The 24,494-nt window shown below is 39.0% G+C and overlaps 1 protein-coding gene across 5 annotated transcripts in view; it reads left to right on the top strand.

The window, feature by feature from the left end:
• Positions 1 to 24,494, top strand: part of NTN4 (netrin 4) — a 132,120-nt gene that overhangs the window by 45,033 nt on the left and 62,593 nt on the right. For all 5 annotated transcript variants that reach the window (XM_063614268.1, XM_055238752.2, XM_055238750.2 and 2 more), the window contains exon 3: positions 5,851 to 6,129. In XM_063614268.1, coding sequence (XP_063470338.1) covers positions 5,851 to 6,129 — 279 coding nt within the window. The remainder of the gene's footprint in view (positions 1 to 5,850; positions 6,130 to 24,494) is intronic.

The raw sequence follows: 24,494 nt of genomic DNA, 5'->3' as shown, positions 1-24,494 counted from the left end.
TTTCTCTGTTACACTGGGGCACAAAAACATGGCAGAACCTGAGCCAAGAATCCTCATCCTCAGGCGAAGTTCAAGGGATTCGAGGCTTAGAGAAATAAGGCAAGACCAGGAAAATGTGAAGATTCCAAAGGTTAGGTAGGAAGGGGTCCATGATTCATTCAGAGGGTCAGATATTTTTTAAATTATGCATTTCCTTTACCCATTGATTTCAGCTTTGGAAATTATTACAGTAGTCCTCCCTTATGTGCAGTTTCACTTACCGCGGTTTCAGTAACCATCAACAATGGTCCAAAAATAGGCGAGTACAATAAATATTTTGAGAGCGAGAGAGACCACATTTACATAACTTTTATTACAGTATAGTTACAATTGTTCTATTTTATTTTTTGTTGTTCTATTTTATTATTTGTTGTTAATCTCTTACTGTGCTATTATAAAGTTTAATTTATAAATTAATTATATATAATTTATATATATAAAATACTTTAAAAGAAAGCTTGAGTGGCTATATTACTATCAAAGTAGATTTTAGATCAAAGAATATTGCCAAGGATAAAAAGGGACATACACAGATAAAACAGTCACTTCATCAAGAGGATATAATAATCCTCCATGTTGGCATGGAGGATATATATATATATATATATATAATTTATATATAATTAATTTACATTATAGGTTTCTCCTATACATACATACCTATGATAAAGTTTAATTTATAAATTAATTATATATTATATATATAATTATATATATATAATTTTTACATAATGTTTATACATAGATGTGTGTGTTCACATCGTTCTCATCAAGAGTGCAGAACTTGTGGTAAGAGCATTTTGCCATCTGTGTTCTTCTAAACTCTAGACCCTGTTTGGCTTCTCCTCTTAGAATGATACTTAGAGAAATAGTTCATTCATTTATTCATTCAACAGTCATTATGAAATGCTACAATGTGCCAGAGACTGTGGGACATGCTGGGGAGCACAGCTGTGAACCAGACAAACAGGATCCCTGCCCTCTGAGCACTGAGTCTGATGTGAGATACAGACAAGTAAATAGGCAACAACAATAGACCAGTGTAAGCGTGCCATCATGGAAGGAACGAGTTCCAAGGGAGTCCACAGGACGACCTTGAATATTCCTCAAGCTAGCAGCTAAAAAGAATTTTTAAAAATATGATCACATTTATTATTACAAATTTTTATAATTCAACGTGGGCAATACAATGTTAGGCATGGAGCAATATGTTAAGGTATGAGTTTGATTCTCAAAGAATTCCTTGACTATTATGTACCTAATATTTACTCCTTATTCTGTTCACACTGTATTGATGCTCTGTTTGAATTTTCATCTCAAAGCATAAATAAGACATATAGAATGCTTTTTTTTTTTTTTTACGCCACCACACCTGGCTAATTTTTGTATTTTTAGTAGAGATGGGGTTTCCCCATGTTAACCAGGCTGGTCTCAAACTCCTGACGTTGTGATCCACCTACCTCAGCCTCCCAAAGTGCTGGGATGACAGGCATGAGCCACCGCACCTGGCCTAATTTTCCATCTTCTTATTGAGAATTTTTTATGAGTATTCTAGAATAGAAAGATCATATAGGTCATTTTCACCTGTTCAGGACTTTGTATGGATTTCTCTGTTACACTGGGGCACAAAAACATGGCAGAACCTGAGCCAAGAATCCTCATCCTCAGGCGAAGTTCAAGGGATTCGAGGCTTAGAGAAATAAGGCAAGACCAGGAAAATGTGAAGATTCCAAAGGTTAGGTAGGAAGGGGTCCATGATTCATTCAGAGGGTCAGATATTTTTTAAATTATGCATTTCCTTTACCCATTGATTTCAGCTTTGGAAATTATTACAGTAGTCCTCCCTTATGTGCAGTTTCACTTACCGCGGTTTCAGTAACCATCAACAATGGTCCAAAAATAGGCGAGTACAATAAATATTTTGAGAGCGAGAGAGACCACATTTACATAACTTTTATTACAGTATAGTTACAATTGTTCTATTTTATTTTTTGTTGTTCTATTTTATTATTTGTTGTTAATCTCTTACTGTGCTATTATAAAGTTTAATTTATAAATTAATTATATATAATTTATATATATAAAATACTTTAAAAGAAAGCTTGAGTGGCTATATTACTATCAAAGTAGATTTTAGATCAAAGAATATTGCCAAGGATAAAAAGGGACATACACAGATAAAACAGTCACTTCATCAAGAGGATATAATAATCCTCCATGTTGGCATGGAGGATATATATATATATATATATATAATTTATATATAATTAATTTACATTATAGGTTTCTCCTATACATACATACCTATGATAAAGTTTAATTTATAAATTAATTATATATTATATATATAATTATATATATATAATTTTTACATAATGTTTATACATAGATGTGTGTGTTCACATCGTTCTCATCAAGAGTGCAGAACTTGTGGTAAGAGCATTTTGCCATCTGTGTTCTTCTAAACTCTAGACCCTGTTTGGCTTCTCCTCTTAGAATGATACTTAGAGAAATAGTTCATTCATTTATTCATTCAACAGTCATTATGAAATGCTACAATGTGCCAGAGACTGTGGGACATGCTGGGGAGCACAGCTGTGAACCAGACAAACAGGATCCCTGTTTATAATTTATTATATTATATATAATTTATAAATTAAACTTTATCATAGGTATATATATATATATATATATATATGAGAAACATAGTCTCTATGGGTTCGGTACTGTCTGCAGTTTCAGGCATCCCCTGGGGGTCTTGGAAGTCATTCCCCGAGGATAAGGGCGGACTACTGTCTGTAAATCCACATTTTAGCTACAAGATTGTTCCCTGCAGTGGGTTACACTGAAAAATTGGAAGCAACCTAGTTGCCTAACAATAGCAGCCTGGCTAAATAAATTATGTCATATCCACACACTGTAATTCTAAGCAGGTTTTAAAATTATGTAACGGTGTTTCTCAAATTTTGTTATGTATCAGAATCACCTGGAAGGCTTGTTGAAACACAGATTGCTGGGCCCCACCTGCAGAGTTTCTGATTCAGTTGATCTTGGATAGGGTCCAAGAATTTGCATCTCTAACAAGTTCCCTAGGGGTGCTATTGGTCTGGGGAACCACTCTTTGAGAACCTCTGATGTAGAGATACATTTATTGACTTGGAAGAATACTCACAAGGTATATAAAGATGTTTATGTTGTATTTTATATGTATGCATACATACAGAAGTTTAGGTAGAAAGATATTATCAAGTTGGCATCCCTGGTTATCTCTGGAGATAGATCACGTTGTAGGTACTTATTATCTTTAATATTTTGCATGATAGATTTTTCTGTAATGAGCATAATATTAACCACCAAAACATAATAAAATTTCTTAATTAAAAAATGAGATCATGAAGTCCTGGCCAATAGCACTAACAAGCCAGAAATACTGAAGTATGCTTGAACCTGGTCAAAAAGCTCAATCCCTGGCTTTCTAAATATTAATATATCTTGTTGGGAGTGTGTATTAAGAGGCAGCTGCAGACAGAGGATCAGTGATGGGCCTGTAGATACATTCCCTTCCTTATGGGAACAAAAAACAGAAGAGGCTGATACTATCCTGAGGGCTTCTACGTGTTTTCTTACTTCATTTCACTCATGCCATACAGGCTTCTTCTGGGGAAGTTTGAAGAAAAACTGGGTGGGACCCAAAGGGCGACCTGCCAGAAGTTGGAAGCATCTGGATTGGCGCACTCTTTGTTTCCTGACGCAGGGTAGATCCATTCCCAGGGTATCAGATTAAGGCGTCTCCTTTCTGGAAAAAAGATTTCATGGTTTAAATTCCCGTTCACTTTTGTGTCTGTGGCACTCTGCTGTCTCCTTTCCAGCACACAGCCTCAGGGGTCATGACGTCCCTTCCCTACTGATATCCGCGTGCCAACTGTGGTGTCATGCACACCAAGCACAGAGCCGCCATTCAGCTCCCACTGTCTGGGCTCAGGAAGCAGAAGAGCTTCAAAGTTCCTACAGACCTTGACAGAGCTTCCTCTAGCTTTGCCTGTGCGGAACAATTCTCAGGGTGAGGGGGAGATGGAATGGGGTGAGAGAGGGAACTAGGGTAAATGTCAAGGGTAAATATGTGGCAGAGACAGAGAGAGACCGAACAGTTGCCACCGAGGCTCAGGAAAAGGAAGGGTGGGCAGAAAACGAGGAGAAGGACACCACAGACTTTTCAGTGGAGCCCTTATTTGGTTAGCACTGGTGTGTCCTTTTCCATGTCCTTGCATTACTGTGGTCGATAAAATAGGAGGTAGCACATTATTGATATCATTTAGAGCAAGGGTTCTTCCTGAGTGTCTAACAGAAATGCCAGTGTTTAGAAGTCATATTGAGAATAAGTTCCATATAAAGCCCATAATGGATTTTAAAAAATGCTTCGAAACAGAAAATCATGTTCTAGCTGTTGTTAAAAGAAAAAGATGTTACTTCTGTACTGACTTTTGAATATATGACATATTGTTTGTTGGAAAATTTTATTTTCCGATAAGCTTCCTTCCACCACTTTGCATGTGGATAAATGGGACAGAATGTGGTTTGAGTTTAAGATACAATGTTTTTTAAGCTTTACAAGTTCAAAAATAGCTAGAAATACAAACACCGGTTAATTATTCTGTTATTTCTTATTATTGTCATAATACTGGTGCTTAACGTGAAATTCAGTATGTGAATGAATGTAGACCCGACATAAGGAAGTTATTTGGAATTCTCACCTACTACACAAATGCCAAGAACAATGTTAAATTAATTAATTTGTTTACCAAAAATTTATTGAATACTTACTATGTGCCAGCCACTGTCCTAGGATACATCCGTGACCGCCTACATGAAGTTTTTGGTCTGGACTGGGAAGACAGTAAATCACTAAACCACTACAAATATAATGTCAGATGGTGATAAGTACTAAGAATAAAAACCAGGCAGAGCCATTATAAGGACTTTGTATCTTGTTCTGAGGAAAATGGGAGGTCTCCGGGTGGGGGTGGTTTAAACAAGGGAGTGACACGATCCAATCTTTGTTTATAGAGAACCACTCTGGCTACTGGCTGGACAATGGGCTGCAGAGGGCAAATGTCGGCTGAATTATTACCCTTTCCCCCAAAGTTATATTTGGACAGGTCTGTACCAGTAGACCTTGGAGATGTGATCCTACGCAGTCGATTCTTTCCTTTTCATACTTTTGGTATGAAATTGATCTCTAAGGTGATACTTTTATATCCAAAAAGACAGAGTTATATTTTTAGGCAAGGTAAATCAGATATCACCTCTCTGCCTACAGTGTCCCAGTGGCTTCCACTACAGTCAGCATAACTCTACTGTGACTTCCACAGGGCTTCATTCATGTCTATCTCACACCTGCTCTCTGTCCGCCTCTCCAGCCACTCTCTTTGTTCACTGGTCTCCAGTCACACTGACTTTGTTGTTCTTCCTTGAACAAGCCAAGCTTCACTCTGCCTCAAAGCCTTTAAGCTTGCTCTTCCCTCTGCCCAGAATGCTCTTCCCAGCAAGATCTTTGTATGGCTGCCTTTATCTCAAGAGTCAGGTCTCTGCTGGTCACTCAATGTATACTTCTGTGTACAAACAGGCAGCACATCTGCTCCTTAGAATAACAGCACAGCTCTTTCCCAGGTGTGCTCAAGGTCTAAAAACTTCTTGTTATCTTATCGTTCACAGATGACATAAGGCATAAATCAAACAGGGACTACATTAGGCAAACAATTCAGGGTTTGCACACAGTCCTATAAACGCGTGGTATTTTCTTTCTCCTTACAGGTTATTTTCAAAGCTTTGTCACCACCATACGATACAGAGAACCCTTACAGCGCCAAAGTTCAGGAGCAGCTGAAGATCACCAACCTTCGCGTGCAGCTGCTAAAACGACAGTCTTGTCCCTGTCAGAGAAATGACCTGAACGAAGAGCCTCAACATTTTACACACTATGCAGTCTATGATTTCATTGTCAAGGGAAGCTGCTTCTGCAATGGCCACGCTGATCAATGCATACCTGTTCATGGCTTCAGGCCCGTCAAGGCCCCAGGAACATTCCACATGGTAGGTGAAACAAGTCCTCCCCTAAGAAAAACAAATCGTAAGTTACCTTCAGCTTTGGGCATTGGTTGGTATATGCTTAACATAGTGCTGCTAATTTTTTCCTCTGCCCATCACAGCTCCGACTCCATACCCATCCTATAAAGTGCCTATTAACTTGTCTTTTAATCTTCAGTTTTAGAGTTGTAGTCAAGCATGATAACCAGATTCCTTGGAAAACACTCATGCCAGTTTTTAGTATGGTGACCTTCAGATATAAAGTGTAAAGTGAGCAGAAGCAAGAGGATGGCATGATCGTGTTAGTGGTATTCTCACACAGAAACCAGCTTTGACAGTAAATGAGGACCATTGTGGAGTAGATTTTAAAGTGGGAAAAACAAGAACCTCTATTTTATGCCTGGTATCTTTGCTGTCCAGCTAGCAGAATGAATAAACTTCTCCTCTGTGAAAAAGACTGACCCCCTCCTCACCTAAGGCAGAGTTAAACTCTCTTTCCTCTAGGTTCACACATCTCCTGGGCTTTCCTCTGAGTTTTTACTTCTCTGCATCCCCCAGGAGACCGCGAACTCTCTGAGGAACTGTATGATCTTTGTATCCTCAGGACCAAGTGTATTACCTGGGCCAGAAGTAGGTGCTCAGTAGGTGTTTGGTTGAATGATAGCAACATAGGAATAGGGAGATGATGAAAAATTAGTGTCATTGTTTATCTGTCCTTACCTCCCCGACTTCCAGAAAAGATACAAAGTGGCTCAGCAGTAAGCACCTTGTTGGGACACATCCAGAGACTATGAATGGGGATTGGGCAAGGAGAAAATAAGGATGAGCGCTCCAGTTATTCAATTTTATATTTTGCTCTGATACTTCTGAGCAAACCAAAGCAATATGAATAAAATGGAAAAGGCTGTAGAATATTCTACTGCATTTGCTAAAGGGTAGACGTCCCTATTCTTTCTTCTTTCTCTCAGCCCTAGTATAGGATAGGCCACCAGCAGCTGGCTGGGCTGAGTCGCTGGGGCAGCATCAGGGTAACTAAAATGACCAGGACAGTAGCCGGAAAGTAACCAAAACAGAAACAGTGCTATTACTTGTAGAAGTTAATCTGGGCTCCCAGAGTTGAAGAAAATGCAGCATTCATTCAACAGATACCTGCTAGTTTCTAGACACTGATGGATCTTTTAAATCCTACAGTATTGTTTCACATAAAGGGGGCTATGATTTAGTGTATCTCAGTTAACTGGGTTCAGGTAGGATTCAATCAGAAAATAACAAATATTTAGAGACACGTCAACCTACCAGACTGTGAACTAGAAAGCTTATGTGAGGTAGAGTGCTCAAAATATTTTGCCATGATATTTTAGTGAATTCGCGAAAGGAGAGCATGCAGATCTTTTGTTTCCTCAACTGTCTCTTATAATCCAAGCCATACAGGACCATCTCAGAGTAGAGTCCTGAGCAAAATGACAGAGGCCCCCATAACATGGCACAGGGTGGACCCTCAATATTTGTGGACTGAAGGACCTATGAGACTACCTGAATGGCTCTGATCAACCACAACAAAGTGCCAGAGTTCTCAAGGGCCTTATAAAAACTTCAGGTGGCCGGGCGCAGTGGCTCACACCTGTAATCCCAGCACTTTGGGAGGCCAAGGCGGGTGGATCACCTGAGGTCAGGAGCTCCAGACCAGCCTGGCCAACACAGCAAAACCCCGTCTCTACTAAAAATGCAAAAATTAGCTGGGCATAGTGGTGGGCACCTGTAATCCCTGCTACTCGAGAGGCTGAGGCACAACAATCACTTGAACCTGGGAGGCGGAGGTTGCAGTGAGCCAAGATCGTGCCACTGCACTCTAGCCTGAGTGACAAAGCAAGACTCTGTCTCAAAAAAATAAATAAATAAAAATTAAAAGAAAATCATGAGCATGCATTTAAAAGTATTACTTTCTTTTTTTAAAGTAAGTCCTCTAAACTTTCAGAGTTAACAACACTTTCTAAGGCTGAAGATAAAAATTCTAGAAGTTTCTCTTTGTTCTGCCAAATTCAACAACGGATAATTACTCAAAGCTAACAGACACTTTTGAAGAAGTCTTAAAATACAACTATTCTATCTAATATACTGCCAGCAAGAAAATTATCAGCCTGTAAAGAGGTTCGGGATAACCAAGTAAAGGAGACTATACAGTAAGTGTTTTTCCATTTCAAAAGGATGTGAGAATGAGACATCTCATCCTAGAAGACCCTATGGAATGGAAACCTCATTTTCTTACTAATCTCCTGCTGCTTTGAAATTGGAAGCAATTTCCTTTTAAAATAATATTAGTTTGCTGACATCTTTCTATTCCATTTTCATACTGATTTCAATTTGTGCAGCAGTGGTAGCAGCCCCTAGTGCCATTACTAAGCATGTGTTTGAATGGAGCTAAGCCAAGCCAAAACTGTGGATAAGGCCAGGTAGGGGGTAAAAAACAGCCTAAGTGGCCAAGACTGTGTTAGCTTCCAGGGATCCAGTTCCATGACAATTCTTGCTATCCCTACTCTCTTTAGAAGAAAGAAAAAAGAAGGAAAAAGAACCCATAAGCAATTGGACCAATAGCGGCCATGGTTGGAAATGTGAATTATTCTGGTTTTTGATTTTTCCACCCTTAAGCTTGGGTGCATTTGACTTTTATCTATACTTTTTTCTGAATTATAAAAGAGCTTGTATTAAATTTGGAAATGGTTGCCTCTTTTGAATGTGGTTTTTGTTTTGTTTTGTTTTTTGAGATGGAGTTTCGCTCTTATTGCCCAGGCTGGAGTGCAATGGCAGGATCTCGGCTCACCACAACCTCCGCCTCCCTGGTTCAAGTGATTCTCCTGCCTCAGCCTCCGGAGTAGCTGGGACTATAGGCATGTGCCACTATGCCTGGCCAATTTTGTATTTTTAGTAGAGACGGGGTTTGTCCATGTTGATCAGGCTGGTCTTGAACTCCTGACCTCAGGTGATCTGCCCGCCTCACCCTCCCAAAGTGCTGGGATTACAGGTGAGAGCCACCACACCCAGCCTGAATGTGATGTTTTAATTCCTATGATTGCTTCACTGAGCGTATCGCACATTGAAAGTATAGCCCTTTGCCTTATTAGGAACATAGGCATAGATTAATTGTCCCACATTTGTGTGTCTCTGGACACCATTCATTTTATGTACACGGCTGTAGAAGAACTGAAATCTGATTGTGCCTGCAGAATGGAAGGTAGCTTCTTAAGAAATGCTGTTCTTTTGCAGGTCAGCTTACATAGGTATGTGCACACAAATCTAAATTTTTAGCACAGTTTTTTTTGTTTTGTTTTGGTTTTTCAATTATAAAATAGATTGTATTTTTTTTATTATACTTTAAGTTTTAGGGTACATGTGCACAACGTACAGGTTAGTTACATATGTATACATGTGCCATGTTGGTGTGCTACACTCATTAACTCGTCTTTTAACATTAGGTATATCTCCTAATGCTATCCCTCCCCCCTCCCCCCACCCCATAACAGGCGCCGGTGTGTGATGTTCCCCTTCCTGTGTCCAAGTGTTCTCATCGCTCAATTCCCACCTATGAGTGAGAACATGTGGTGTTTGGTTTTTTGTCCTTGCGATAGTTTGCTGAGAATGATGGTTTCCAGCTTCATCCATGTCCCTACAAAGGACGTGAACTCATCATTTTTTATGGCTGCATAGTATTCTATTGTGTATATGTGCCACAATTTCTTAATCCAGTCTATTATTGTTGGACATTTGGCTCGGTTCCAAGTCTTTGCTATTGTGAATAGTAGCACAGTTTTTATTTGCAGCAGTGGAGTGTGGTCCCTGAACCAGCACCATCAGCCTCACCTGGCAACTTGTGAGAAATACACATTCTCTAACCTTACCCCAGACCTACTGAATCAGAAATTCTAGAGATGAGGCATAAGAATCTATGTTTAACAACCCCTCCGGGTGTTCTAATGCTTGCTAAAGTTTGAAAACCGTTGCTTTACAGACTATGCCAATTCATCTGTGGCTAATATTGTTGCTAAAATGAGTAATTAATGAAACCTGATTTTGTGGGCTAGGATTTTTTATGGCTGATAATGGCAAATTAGGGAAGTTAATGGAAATGGCACCCTATTTCTTAAACTATCGAAAAGAATAGGAAAAGACGGCCAGGCGCGGTGGCTCACGCTTGTAATCCCAGCACTTTGGGAGGCCGAGGCGGGCGGATCACGAGGTCAGGAGATCGAGACCACGGTGAAACCCCGTCTCTACTAAAAATACAAAAAATTAGCTGGGCGCCATGGCGGGCGCCTGTAGTCCCAGCTACTCGGAGAGGCTGAGGCGGGAGAATGGCGTGAACCCGGGAGGCGGAGCTTGCAGTGAGCCGAGATCACGCCACTGCACTCCAGCCTGGGCGACAGAGCAAGACTCCGTCTCAAAAAAAAAAAGAATAGGAAAAGACATTCAAACTAGGAGCCTCATTTACCTTAATACATTCCTTTTTTTTTTTTTTTTTTGAAAAGGAGTCTCGCTCTCGCTCTCGCTCTGTCACCCACGCTGGAGTGCAGTGGCGTGATCTTGGCTCACTGCAACCTCCCCCTCCCAGGTTCAAGCAATTCTCATGCCTCAGCCTCCCAAGTAGCTAGGATGACAGGCACGCACCACCATGCCCGGCTAATTTTTGTAATTTTAGTAGAGATGGGGTTTCGTCCTCTAGGCCAGGCTGGTCTCCAACTCCTGACCTCAAGTGATCTGCTTGCCTCGGCCTTCCAAAGTGCTGGGATTACAGGCATGAGCCACCACGCCCAGCCCCCTCCTGTGTCTTTTAACACAGCATCACCTTCCCCCCATGTTTCCCCTTCTCTCCAGATCCATTCCACTTAGTCTCACCAGTTCAGTTTTCCTTCATCTATTTTACTGGAAGGCAGAACAGTATGATGATTAAGACCCTGGTACTGGAGCCAAACACAGCTAAATCTGACTTACCACAGCATTTACTAAGTTACTTGGTCTCACTGAGCCTCAGTTCTCTAATAAAATGAGGATAATATCTACCTTTTGTAGTTATGGTAAGGATTTAAAAGTCTGATGCTCTGTGCCCGGGATATGGTAGACACTACTTACACTGCTGTCATGATTCTATTGTATTACCTCAGCCACCTCTACTCTTCTCCTTCATACACTTCTTTGCCAATAATGACAAAAATAAATCACAGCTTATGTGCTATTTGGCGTGTTTACAAGGCTGAGGGTTTTGTGGCAAGGAAAACTGTACTTTGACTCCAGCCTGCTGGAATCCCAGAAATTGTGTGAAGAGATCTTAAGCTTTTTTCTCTTTGCAGCTGTAGAGGACTGATTTAGTTCTCATTTTCCTAGCAGCTGGTGATTTTACAGCTGTTGGGTGATGAATGGTAATAAGAGGGAATATGGAATGTTTCATTATTTTATTCAATTATCATCCACTGGATAACATGGAGGCCTTAGAATACTGTGAGAAATATTAAATGCCCTGAGCTGCACTTGTTAAGGCGGATTTTTCTCCTGTAATTTGGAACTTATTTTAAAAGATGGTCAATATTTTGACTGATGGGTCTAAGTCTGAGGGTAAGCACTGAGACCTGTGGAACCATATAATGGGGTTTGAGGAAAATGTTTCTTAGCTACCTAGCTGTGTAAGGCAGGTTTTAGAATCATTCATATAGTCTCATTATAAAAGTGTTTCCCGAGGAATCCGGATACATTCATTCATGTATTTATGTTTTCATATATCATATGTCATGTTTTATAAATTAGGACAGATTTAAAACTACAGTTTTCGTCTTCTTTTTAAAATTTATTTTAAATTTTATTCACGTTCTATGAATAAGCCAAAAGTATCATTAGAAAGCTCTTCAGGCCGGGTATGGTGGCTCACGCTTGTAATCCCATTACTTTTGGAGGCCGAGGCAGGCAGATCACCTGAAGTCAGGAGTGATCTGCCTGGCCAACACGGTAAAACCCCGTCTCTACTAAAATACAAAAATTAGCTGGGCATGGTGGTGCATGCCTGTAGTCCCAGATACTCCGGAGACTGGGGCGGAAGAATCGCTGGGACCCAGGAGGCAGAGGTTGCAGTGCGCCAAGATTGCGCCATTGCACTCCAGCCTAGGTAACAAGAGCGAAACTCCATATGAAAAAAAAAAAAGAAAGAAAGAAAGAAGAAAGGAAGAGAGAGAGAGAGAAAAGAAAGCTCTTCAATCTTTAAGGTGTTAAGGAAATGAACAAGAGATTTTAAAAACGATAAAGTTATTAAATTTGACTATAAAATCAAGATTTTAAGAGAGAAAGGAAAGAGAGAGAGAGAAAGAAAAAGAAAGACAAGAAAAAGAAAGGGAGAGAAAAGAAAGCTCTTCAATCTTTAGGGTGTTAAGGAAACGAACAGGAGATTTAAAAAACAATAAAGTTATTAAATTAGACTATAAAATCAGGATTTTAAAATACTTTAAATGGTAAAACATGCATGTATGTTTGGAAATGTACATCTGTAAATTAGTTTTCGGCTTTAGCACAGAAAAAAGCTATCATGGATTATAAATACTGATGACAACAGTTACCCTTACTGAATGCCTACTATGTGCCAGGTCTTGTGCTGTCATGCTACAAGTATTATTGAATTTAATCTCCATAACAACTACATGGAGTATCATCATTATTTTCTTTCACAGATGCGAAACCGAGACTTGAAAATGTTGACTTTTCCAAAACGAATGAAGGGTAGAGCCACAATTTACATTCACCTGTCAGACACTAAAGCCCATTCTCTTTTTGTTGGTGTTGTGCTGTGAAAGACTTGGATCTAACCAGGGTTGACATCGTGCCTAGAACAGAGAAAAGAGAGGGAGAGGGAAAAAGGATTGGAGAGGGCAGGGGCGATGAGGCTGGATTCAAGGGATTGATCATCATGATAACCACAGAATCTAAACTAAGGAGGGAAGTGAGAGAGTAAAGACAATTCTCATCCCCAAAGATCAGCTGATTTATTTATTTATTTTTATTATTAGTTTTTGAGATAGAGTCTCGCTCTGTTGCGCAGTGGCGCAATCTTGGCTCACTGCAACCTCTGCCTCCCAGATTCAAGCGATTTTCCTGCCTCAGCCTCCCAAGTAGCTGGGATTACAGGCGCCCACTACCACGCCTGGCTAATTTTTATTTTCAGTAGAGATGGGGTTTCACCATGTTGGCCAGGCTGGTCTTGAACTCCTGACCTCAGGTGATCTGCCCACCTCGCCCTCCCAAAGTGCTAGGATTACAGGTGTGAGCCACCATGCCCGGCCTAGCTGTTTTATATTTTATAAAGTCCTTTCCTCTGCCTTATTTCACTCCATCTTTACTATAACCCTAGAAGGTATGACTGCTCTTACAGGGATAGGTAAACTATCCAAGTCCTCTACGTTTTAATGTAACCAGAAATTAGCATTGATTCTCTTCCATTAACAACTAGTGAAATGGCTCCAAAGAGAAGAAAAAGAGAAAGAATAAAAGCAAAAACTTTGGATATTCTACAAAGCAAATAATTTAGAAGTGACTGTCTTTGGAGGGGTATGGATATCTATGGTTTTATTAGGAAGAGGGATTTCTGGATCTACCATCCTTTACTTCCCTCTCTAGCCCTAAATCATTTTTGCTGCTGATGAAAAGCACCAGCAACCTCTATCATTTAATTTGTCACATTCGGATCTGGAGGAATAGGTAATCCTGTCACCAAAGGAGGTGCAACATATTCCTAATACTAACAAAATGTAAAGCCTGCCAATTTGATGCAATTAGTGTCAGCCTATCTTCAATCCTTATTTCAGTGCTCCTGTGTTAGCATGGCATAGTTCTACTGGTAGTCCCTTAGCACTGAGTAACCACAGGTGCTATAGAAGGTGTACAGAATGTTGATTTTACTTTATTTACTACCTCATATTTCCTAATAGAAGGGCAAGCCAAATTCATGTTCATGGCGGGAAATTGTTAGTGTTTTGACTGTGTTTTCTCTCCACACAGTAAGATATACTTTCTTTTAATGGCAAAAATTGCCCTGGATTACTGTATTTGATGATCAGGAAACAAGAAGACTTTGGGACCAGAGGCATTCTAAAATAATCTTGGCACCCATGGAAGGATTTCCTGTGGGGTTCCTTTCAAGAGTTCCCCCAGAACAATTAGATATTTATTTATAGGCCTTTATTTCACAGAGAGGTGAAAGGATAAAAATACCTGAAAGGTAAAATGTTGGTATCAGAGCTGACATCTCTAAAAGTGAAATAGAAGCCAATGGGAAAGTAAGGTTGATTCTCCAAAATATAATATTTGTTCATTTAACTTTTCATGAACATGCTTTCCAGAAAGTGAATGTTTTTCCAGAAAACATATATATTTAGGTCAAAATTGGGGCATTGTAAAAGTGCAAAAATGAATCTAACAGGTTTGAAATACTCGTTCTATAAATTTGGGAAGGAACAACTCATATTTGACCTTTTTCTTACTATAAAGTACTCCCCAAATATTCAGGGCATATCTCACTTTGCAAATTTTCTCATGAATAGTTCCTTTTCAGTATAACACTTTTGGGTCCATCTGTGAATAGCTGGGAGCCTGGAGTCAGATCTCTGTGTCTGGAAGACCTGGCCTTCCAATTTCACTGCTAATATAATGGGTTCATGGGGAGGAGGAAGCTACATGGGGAGAGAAAAGCTGAGGTTACTGATAGATATCCGACTTCGGTGCACAAATCGTGTCTCCGCGGTATTTTGTTTGTGTCTTGCCAATTTTGTAATAGCTGGAAGCATACTTCAATCTGTCCTGAAACAGTTATATTCAGTAGAAGATAAACTGTGATTTAAGTCCTTATTCTCCCTTGCAAGGGAAATTTTTAGTGACAAGACACGTAAGGTTAAAATGCACACACACACACACACACACACTCTTTATAATAATTCCAGAAGATGGAAAAAAAACCCACAGCCATTTCCAATAGTAAGGAAAACAAGATCTATTAATGTTGACATTCAAAACCTTAATAATATAATTGGGACTACGATTGCATTACATCTCAGCAATGTAAATATTTTAATGGAATAAAATAGTAAATTAGTACACATATAGGAATATAGAAGGGCTATAATATTTGTTAACTCGTAAAAGTTTTTTTTTAATATGGGATTCTAATTTGGCGTCTTTTTAGCTCTTTTGCTTGTCTTTAGGTAGAACAAAAATAGAGAAAATTATGGTTTTAAAAACCAAGACAAAATATATTTTAGCTTTAAGATAGCTCACATATTATAATGGAAAAAATTATTATATTTGTTCTACTATTAAATATTTTATATATAACATAAACATTATGCAATTCGTACAAGTAAACACGAATCAAGTGTCTTGACTTTCAATTTTGCATCTCTAAGGGCATGTATTTGTCCATTCTTGCACTACTGTAAAGAAATACCTGAGACTGGGTAATTTATAAGAAAAGAGGTTTAATTGGCTCACGGTTCTGCAGGATGTACAGGAAGCGTGGCAGCATCTGCTTCTGGGGAGGCCTCAGGAAGCTTCCAATCATGGAAGGCAAAGCGGGAGCAAGACCTCTGGCATGGCAAGAGCAGGAGCAAGGGTAGGGGAGGTTCCACAGACTTTTAAACAACCAGATCACTTGAGAACTCACAATCCTGAAGACAGTGCCAAGGGGAATGGTGCTAAACCATTCATGAGAAACAGCCCCCATGATCCAATCGCCTCCCACCAGGCCCCACCTCCAGCATTGGGGATTACAGTTTGACATGAGATTTGGATGAGGACACAGATCCAAACCATATGAGGGCAACACTACCAGGCATGTAACTTAGCTGGCTCAGTGAGCTCTCAGAATTTCTGAAAGGCAGTGATTTTATTGTTTCCCAGATAAGAACCTAGTAGCCATTAAAATTAAAGAGAACACAGGATCATAGTATTTCCATAGGCTGAACAGAGGCAAAAAATCCTGTAGCCTATTTGTCTTTTAGTTCAAATTTATAACTTAATTCAATTCAACTTAACACACCAGGAATAGAAAGGAACTTCCTCAATGTAATAAAGGTTAGAAAGGAACTTCTCAATGTAATAAAGGTCATCCATGAAAAGTCCCCTGTTAACATCATACTTAATGGTGAAAAACCAAATACTTCCTCCCATGATCAGGAATCAGACAAGGATGTCTGCTTTCACCCCTTCTATTCAATATGGTGCTGGAAGTTCTAGCCAGGGCAATTAGGCTAAAAAAATAAGTAAAGAGCATTCAGATTAGAAAGGAAGAAGTAACTCTATATTTATTCACAGATGACATAATCTTAGATTATAGAAAACTCTTAAGAATTCACCAAAAAACTATTACAGCTGATAAACAAGTTGTAAGATACAAGATCAACATTTTAAAAATCAATTATATTTTTATACACTGGCAATGAACAATCCAAAAATGAAATTAAGAAAACAATCTCATTTACAATAGCATCAAAAAAGAATAAAATGGAGAGAAATAAACTTAACTAAATGCAGGGCCTATACACTGAAAACCCTGAAACATTGTTAAAAAAAATTAAAGAATACCTAAGTAAAGGGAAAGACATTTTGACTTCATGCATTAATTAGAAGGCTTAATATTATTAAAATGACAATACTCTCCAAACTGACCTATAGATTCACTGTGATATCTATCAAAATTCTAGCTGCCCTTTTTGCAGAAATGGACCAGCTGAACCTAAAATTCATGTGGAAAAGCAAAGGACCTCAAATAGCCAAAACAATCTTGAAGAACAGCAAAGTTGGAGAACTCACACTCTCCAATTTCAAAGCTTACCTCAAATCTATAGTAATTAAAACAGTGTGGTACTGGCAAAAGGATAGGCATATAAATCAATAGGAGAGAGAGTTCAGAAATAAACTCATACATTTGTGGCCAAAATTAACAAAAATTCACTCAAAATGGATCAAAAACCTAAATATAGAGCTAAAATTATAAAACTCTTATAAAGAAACATAGGTGTAGATCTTCATGACTTTGGATTAAGCAATGGTTTCTTAGATATGACACCAAAAGCACAAGCAACAAATAAAGAAAACAAATAAATTGGACATCATCAAAATGAAAAACTTTTGTGCATCAAAGGATACTATCAAGAAACTGAAAAGACAATGCACAGAATAGGAGTAAATACTTTCAAATCATATATTTGAAAAAGTTCTAGTATCCAGAATGTATAAAGAACTCTTACAACTCAATAACAGACAAATAACTCAGTTTAATAATCAGTAAAAGATTTGAATGACTGGTCTTGAGCCACCCAGAGAAGGTATGCAAATGGCCAATAAGCACATAAAAAGACGTTCAACATCATTAGTCATTAGGGAGATGCAAATCAAAACAACATTGTGATACCACTTTACATCCATGGCTATGATCAGAAAGACAAACAATAACAAGTGTTGGGGATGATATGGAAAAGTTGGAACCTTCATACATTGCTGGTAGAAATGTAAAATGCTACTGCTGCTGTGGGAAATCAGTCTGGCATTTTTTTGAGACAGAGTCTTGCTCTGTCTCCCAGGCTGGAGTGCAGTGGTGCAATCTTGGCTCACTGCAAGCCCTGCCTCCCAGGTTCATGCCATTCTCCTGCCTCAGCCTCCTGAGTAGCTGGGATTATAGGCGCCTGCCACCATGCCTGGCTAATTTTTGCATTTTTAGTAGAGACAGGGTTTCACCATGTTGAAGGCTGGTCTTGAACTCCTGACCTCAGATGATCCGCCCATCTTGGCCTCCCAAAGTGCTGGGATTACAGGCGTGAGCCACCGTACCCGGCCCTGTCAAAAATTTTAATATGGAGTTGCCATATGACCCAGCAATTCTACCCCTCAGTATATACCCAAGTGAATTGAAAACATGTCTACACAAAATCTTGTACATGAATGTTCATAGAAGCATTATTCATAGTAGCCAAAATGTGGAAACAACTCAAATGTCCATCACTTGATGAATGGATAAACAAACTATGATATATCTATACAATGGACTATTATCCAGCCATAAAAAGGAATGAAATACTGATAAACATTATAATTTGGATAAACCTTGAAAATGCTGTGCTAAGTGAAACCCAGACACAAAAGCCCACATATTGTATTATTCCTTTTATATGAAATCCCCAGAATAGACAAATCCATAAAGATGAAATAGGTTGGCAATTGGCTGGTACTGGCAATTAAGGGGGAATGAGAAGTGACTGCCTAGTGAGCATGAGATTTCTTTTTGGAGTGGTGAAAATGCTGTGGAATTAGGTGGTGGTAATGATTGTCCAACATTTTGAATATACTGAAACCACTGAAATGTACACTAGAATGGTTAAAAATAGTGAATTTTATGTTATGTGAATGTTATCTCAGTAAGAAAAAAATCAATAGCTTAAAAAAAAACCCAAACAAAAACAGAAAAACAAACATGGTGGGTTACATAGGAATTTTATAGAATAAATATATTTCTTTTCAAGACCAGTCATTAAAGTGACTGATTTCAAAAGCAATAGCTTTTGGATGGTTGAGCATTGAAGAAAACCAATTCTTTCAACAGCTGTGGCTGTTGTTTCTGGCCATATACAGATAATCACATATTTCTGAATGGCTCTGTATTCTGATAGAGTTTCTAAACAAGCATAACTTTTTAATAAACCAGTATTCCACCTTCATTTTTCATGTGCGCATACTCAATAATGAAGACTGTGTTTTACAAGATTCGCCTAGAAACAAGCAGTTTCCCGATATGAAAAGAAGCATCTGAATGAATTAACAACAAAAAAACAACGGAAAACAACATGCGCTAGTAACTGGCTTCTTGTACTACAATCAGGGGCTCATTTATCTTAAACATGTCAATTTTTGTAATACCCTGTGCCCTGTATAGAATACTGATGACAGTCAGACAGTGCTGTCAAAAAAGAAGGGAAACAGCAGGAAACGTGAACTAGACTGGATCTTTAAAAAAATCTTTGTAAGAGAATACATAGTAGCCTGTGACAAGAAATTTTTTTCCTTTAAAACAGCAAGAAACTATGCAAACACTTTGAGCAAATGAATCTCAATGGGTGAAAAGTACTTAATAATCCTCACAGCATTTCTAATAGAATTTACCTGGCCCCCAACTAATTATAACAACTCTTCTAAATCCTAGAAGACAGTGAATAAAACCCTACAACACCTTCCTTCATTCTCAAACACTACTTGACAGACAGGTTACCTACAAAGTGAGCTCTACTCGTTTTTTGCTTTCACGCAGTTTCCCAGGTTCTTGCCTAATAGTTGTGTTAAGAGTTTAAACAGCTTACTAGAAGTTATATATTGTTGGCCGGGTGCTGTGGCTCACGCTTGTAATCCCAGCACTTTGGGAGGCCGAGGCGGGCGGATCACGAGGTCAGGAGATCGAGACCATGGTGAAACCCCGTCTCTACTAAAAATACAAAAAATTAGCCGGGCGTGGTGGCGGGCGCCTGTAGTCTCAGCTACTCGGAGAGGCTGAGGCAGGAGAATGGCGTGAACCCGGGAGGCGGAGCTTGCAGTGAGCCGAGATCGCGCCACTGCACTCCAGCCTGGGCGACAGAGCGAGACTCCGTCTCAAAAAAAAAAAGAAGTTATATATTGTTAATTCCGTTTTTGCTGCCTCTTTCTAAAATTATTAAAATTAAATAGGTACTAAGAGATTGAAATCGATGTAATCCCCTTTTCCCTCCAAGAGATTCTATTATAAGAAGTTATTTTAGGTGTTTGTGGAAAGCAAAAAAAAAAAAAAATCCTCCTGATGACATCACTGTTCTAAGATGGAACTTCTAATATTTTAGGACTCTCTTGGGAGTTCTGTTCCCTATTCTGTCATTGGTTTGCTTTCTGACCTTGGGAAAGTTTAAGTATAAAAAGACAAGTGCAAAGGAAAGTTATGAAAACAAGACTGAGATCAAATGAAGAACAAAGATGGAGTAGGTAGAATGACTATGTAGCTACTGTCTTAGTAACTGAGCATAGTGACCTAGTAGCAATTTGGCTTGAAAGAAATTTCAAATTACTTGGCTGTGTATTGAGATAGTTTCACATATAGTATTATAGAAAAGTCTGTCTATAGACAGGAATTACAGCAAAAATCTAGTATTTTTGTTGTAATACTTGTTGATCATCTTTTGCTCTATATTTGCAGCTGAACAAACTATAGCTGTTATAGAGGAGAAAAGGAGCCAATTTGATATTCTAATGCAATGAAGTCTTAGATATATTGAAATAAATGTCTTAAAATCAGAGTGCCTTACTTTATTGCCATTGCATACATGCAAATCTGCAGCCAAGTTAAGCCCATATACCAGCTCAGTTCACTTGTAGGATCTAGTCAAGTAAGTATCCCTGTTGGACAGAAATCATTTTTAAAAGGCCAGTAGTCCGAAATAATTTTTAAAACCTATTGGAAACAAAGAATAAGAAATAGTTCTATAGAGTGGAGTAATGATGGAAAAAATCTCATAAGTTGGTAATAGTATGATCTTATCTAAATGTAATCTTCTTAAGCCTCCTGGGCATTACAATCTTAGTCTAATGCTATTTGCATTTTTATGGCAGAAATATTTATTACAGTCCCCAGAGGGAAGATGAAGTGTGTGATGATACTGAAAAGAGGAAGCTAGTAGAATTAATCTTGTGAAAATATAAGGCATTCCAACCCCACTATACAAAACATGTTAAAATTCCATTTTTAGAAGTAAATCCTCAAGTATTCTTGATTAAAAAAAAAAAAAAAATTTAGGTAACATGTGAAGGGTAAGAAATGGTAGTGTTAAAAAATAACTTTGTAAAAAGAAGGGTCATGACTCTCATATACATATAAAACGAACATGAGTCAAAGATGTATTTAACTCATTAATGAATGACAGGCCAGTAAGACATTACAAACAGTTCAAAGGAAAATTCAAAGAATCACACATATATAGGCAAATAAAGAATGCTGAAATAGGCCAGGCACAGTGGCTCATGCCTATAATCCTAGCACTTTGAGAGGCCGAGTGTGGATCACCTGAGGTCAGGAGTTCAAGACCAGCCTGGCCAGCATGGCGAAACCCCATCTCTATTAAAAATACAAAAATTAACCAGATTTGGTGGCGCCTGTAATCCCAGTTACTCAGGAGGCTGGGGCAGGAGAATCGCTTGAACCCGGGAGGCGGAGGTTGCAGTGAACCAAGATAGCGCCACTGTACTCCAGCTTGGGCAACAGAGTAAGACTGTGTCCCCCCCCAAAAAAATGCTGAAATGTATTTACAAATAGATGGAAAACAAGTCAATATGAAGGGCAACGATCAATTGCATTCTACCAGATACAACTGATTTGCATTTCTAGGGACAAAAATTATTTGCATTATTAATCATTTCCTACAACTTAACAGAGTTGTAAAATTGCTGAATGATGATCAAAGGCCAAGAAAACCTAGTAAGGGTGTGCTGCGTAACACACTTGATAATCTCTTGGTGGGGGGCATGGGGAGTGGATCTCGGAGTCTTTCACTATTTTTCCCCGACAGCGGGAAAGGTAATTTTGGTAGTGAGGTTTCCCAAAAGATTCTATATTTGAACCTAAAGTCCACAGTTATAAATAAAAGTAGTCTCTATCGCTGGCCTCACAAAAGAGAGATTTGTTTTGTTCTAGGAAGTCATTATTCTGAAGAGTAAGAGAGACTCATACCTAAAATTACTCAGCCCAAATTTAAACTGTACTGCTCACTTGCAAAAAATACTCTTGAGCCAATTATATAGTTTTAAAACAATGGATTTTTTTTTTTTTTTTTTTTTTTTTTTTTTTTTTTTTTGAGACAGAGTCTCACTCTGTCACCCAGGCTGGAGTGCAGTGGCACGATCTTGGCTCACTGCAACCTCTGCCTTCCGAGTTCAAGCGATTCTCCTGCCTCAGCCTCCCAAGTAACTGGGATTACAGCACACACCACCATGCCCAGCTAATTTTATTATTTTTGGTAGAGACAGGGTTTCACTATGCTGGCCAGGCTGGACTCGAAATCCTGACCTCAAGTGATCTGCCCGCCTTGGCCTCCCAAAGTGCTGGGATTACAGGCATGAGCCACAGCACCTGGCCTAAAATAATGGAAATATTTTAAAACCTTCTTTCACTTGACTTTTTAAGTGAGGTTTTTGTTTTGTTTTTCGAGACAAGGTCTGGCTCTGTGGCCCAGGCTGGATTGCAGTGGCACAATCTCGGCTCACTACAACCTCTGCCTCCCAGGCTCAAGGGATCCCCCACCTCAGCCTCCCGAGTAGCTAGGACTATAGGTGTTCACCAGCACACCTGGGTAATTTTTGTATTTTTTGTAGAGATGAGGTATTGCCATGTTGCCGAGGCTGGTCTCCAATTTATGAGTGGAAGCCATCCACCCTCCATGGCCTCCCAAAGTGCTGAGATTACAGGTGTGAGCCACCACGCCCAGCCTAAGTGAGGCTATGTTATCAACACTATTTTTAAACTCAAACATGTTTTGTGATTTATTTGAAAAGGCCAAGTTGCGGTTTTCTCTGCCCTTGAGCAGTTTCTGCCTTCCTTCCTGCAGATGGGTGGGTTTGGGGGTTTATTTTTGCTTTATTTCATTTTTGGCTAATCATCTAATTTTTACAGAAGTGGCCATGCTATATAAAGAAAGATAAACCACAAAACTTGACTTTAGATCTTAGTTCTAGCTGTAATACTACAAAAAAACAAAAAAAAAGATCTACTGAATCACAACTTTAAACAGTCTCGGAATATATATATATATATATATAGATGTATACAGATGTGGCCAATCAATATACACAGATGGGTCGCATTTGGAAATTTGTGTTTGAGTGTGTGTGTGTGTGTGCGTGTGCATGCACATGCACACTTGCGCTTCTGAATACTCTTCAACTCCTGATTTCTTATGGTAAGTAGCATGTGCCATGGCACAGATGAACTTGGACTTAGATAAACAATTCAAAGCTTTGGGACATATAAAATTTTGTACATGAAAAAATGGAAATAAGCCAGCAACCTCAATTTAAAAATTTACCTAAATCATTCGGTTATGCACAGTGTACTTCTTATTCTTCATAACTAAATTTAAACTGACTAGAAGTCATCACACTACCTCTTACCATTCTTACCAGATCGTATCGAATAGGGATGGTAAATAACCTAAAGGAGGTGCTATCCGCAAAGAGCAAATCTTTAATTAGAGTTTATTTATATTCCTGCTGTCATCTCTGTTTGTAAATGTATTCAAAGGAGTTCCTAATAAGGACTTGTTGAGGCTTGCAGTGGCCTGGAAATTCCCCTAGAAGGCATCAGAATCTCCAGTGCACAGATAGAAAGGTTTTAAATAGAACCAGTGAAGATCAAAAAGTATTCTCTACCCTTACTTGCCTGAACTTTATGCCAGGTGTGGGAAATTGGGGCCAGTCTCCCTGTATTCACCTATCTTCAAAGCTGCTTGGCTTCTTCCAGAGGAACAGAACCGATAATCCATTCAAGCACAGAACACTCATGAAGTGGCTCACCATAAGTCCAAACCAGACTCTGTCCTGGACAGCTCTTACTTAAAGGACAAGTTTTGGGAGGACACACCAATTTTATTTATAAAAGTGTTATACTGAAGAGACTCGGCCAAAGTGGACCCCTCAAAATCCTTCTGCCGAGGGTCTTACAATAGCATAGTTTAGGGGTTAAGATGAGGATGCTAGAGTGAGACTGCTAGAGTTCAGGTACCTTTACCACTTATTGGCTTTGTGGCCTTGGGCCGATTACTTAAACTCTTTGGGCCTTCATTTTCTCCTTTGTGAAACTGGGCAATAATAGTTATACCTACTGTATGGGGTTTTCGTGTGAAGAAATTGAGTTAATCTTTATACAATGCCTAGAACGGTGCCTGGGTATATAGTAAGAGCTACTCAGTGTTAGGTACTATTACTATTGTTGTTGTTATTCATCATCAGGTCCATAACTGACCCCCATTCCTTGAGCTTACAGTAGATCTCCCGGAGATGACCACTGTGCATGAGGACATATTTATCAACATGCCTTGCCCAGGTATAAGCCTGTATACCCCTTATAGGAAGCAAACTGGACAAAGCTAAATGTGACAAGTGAAATTATCTCATTCCCACTTCAAATGCATAATTATCACCCTGCCTTCCTGGCAGTTTTAAAAATGAGACTAAGCTCAGTAACTTGAGTTCTCAAGGCTTCATAATATATATATTCCCTGAATGAAAAAAAATACACATTTATTGGAAACCCATTGTATGTCAGTTACCGGGGATTCAAAGACATTTAAGCC

This window comes from Symphalangus syndactylus, chromosome 13, assembly GCF_028878055.3.
Source record: "Symphalangus syndactylus isolate Jambi chromosome 13, NHGRI_mSymSyn1-v2.1_pri, whole genome shotgun sequence".
Classification (NCBI taxonomy): Eukaryota; Metazoa; Chordata; class Mammalia; order Primates; family Hylobatidae; genus Symphalangus; species Symphalangus syndactylus.
Note: the sequence above shows the minus strand (reverse complement) of the source record. Positions and strands in the feature narration are given on the sequence as shown.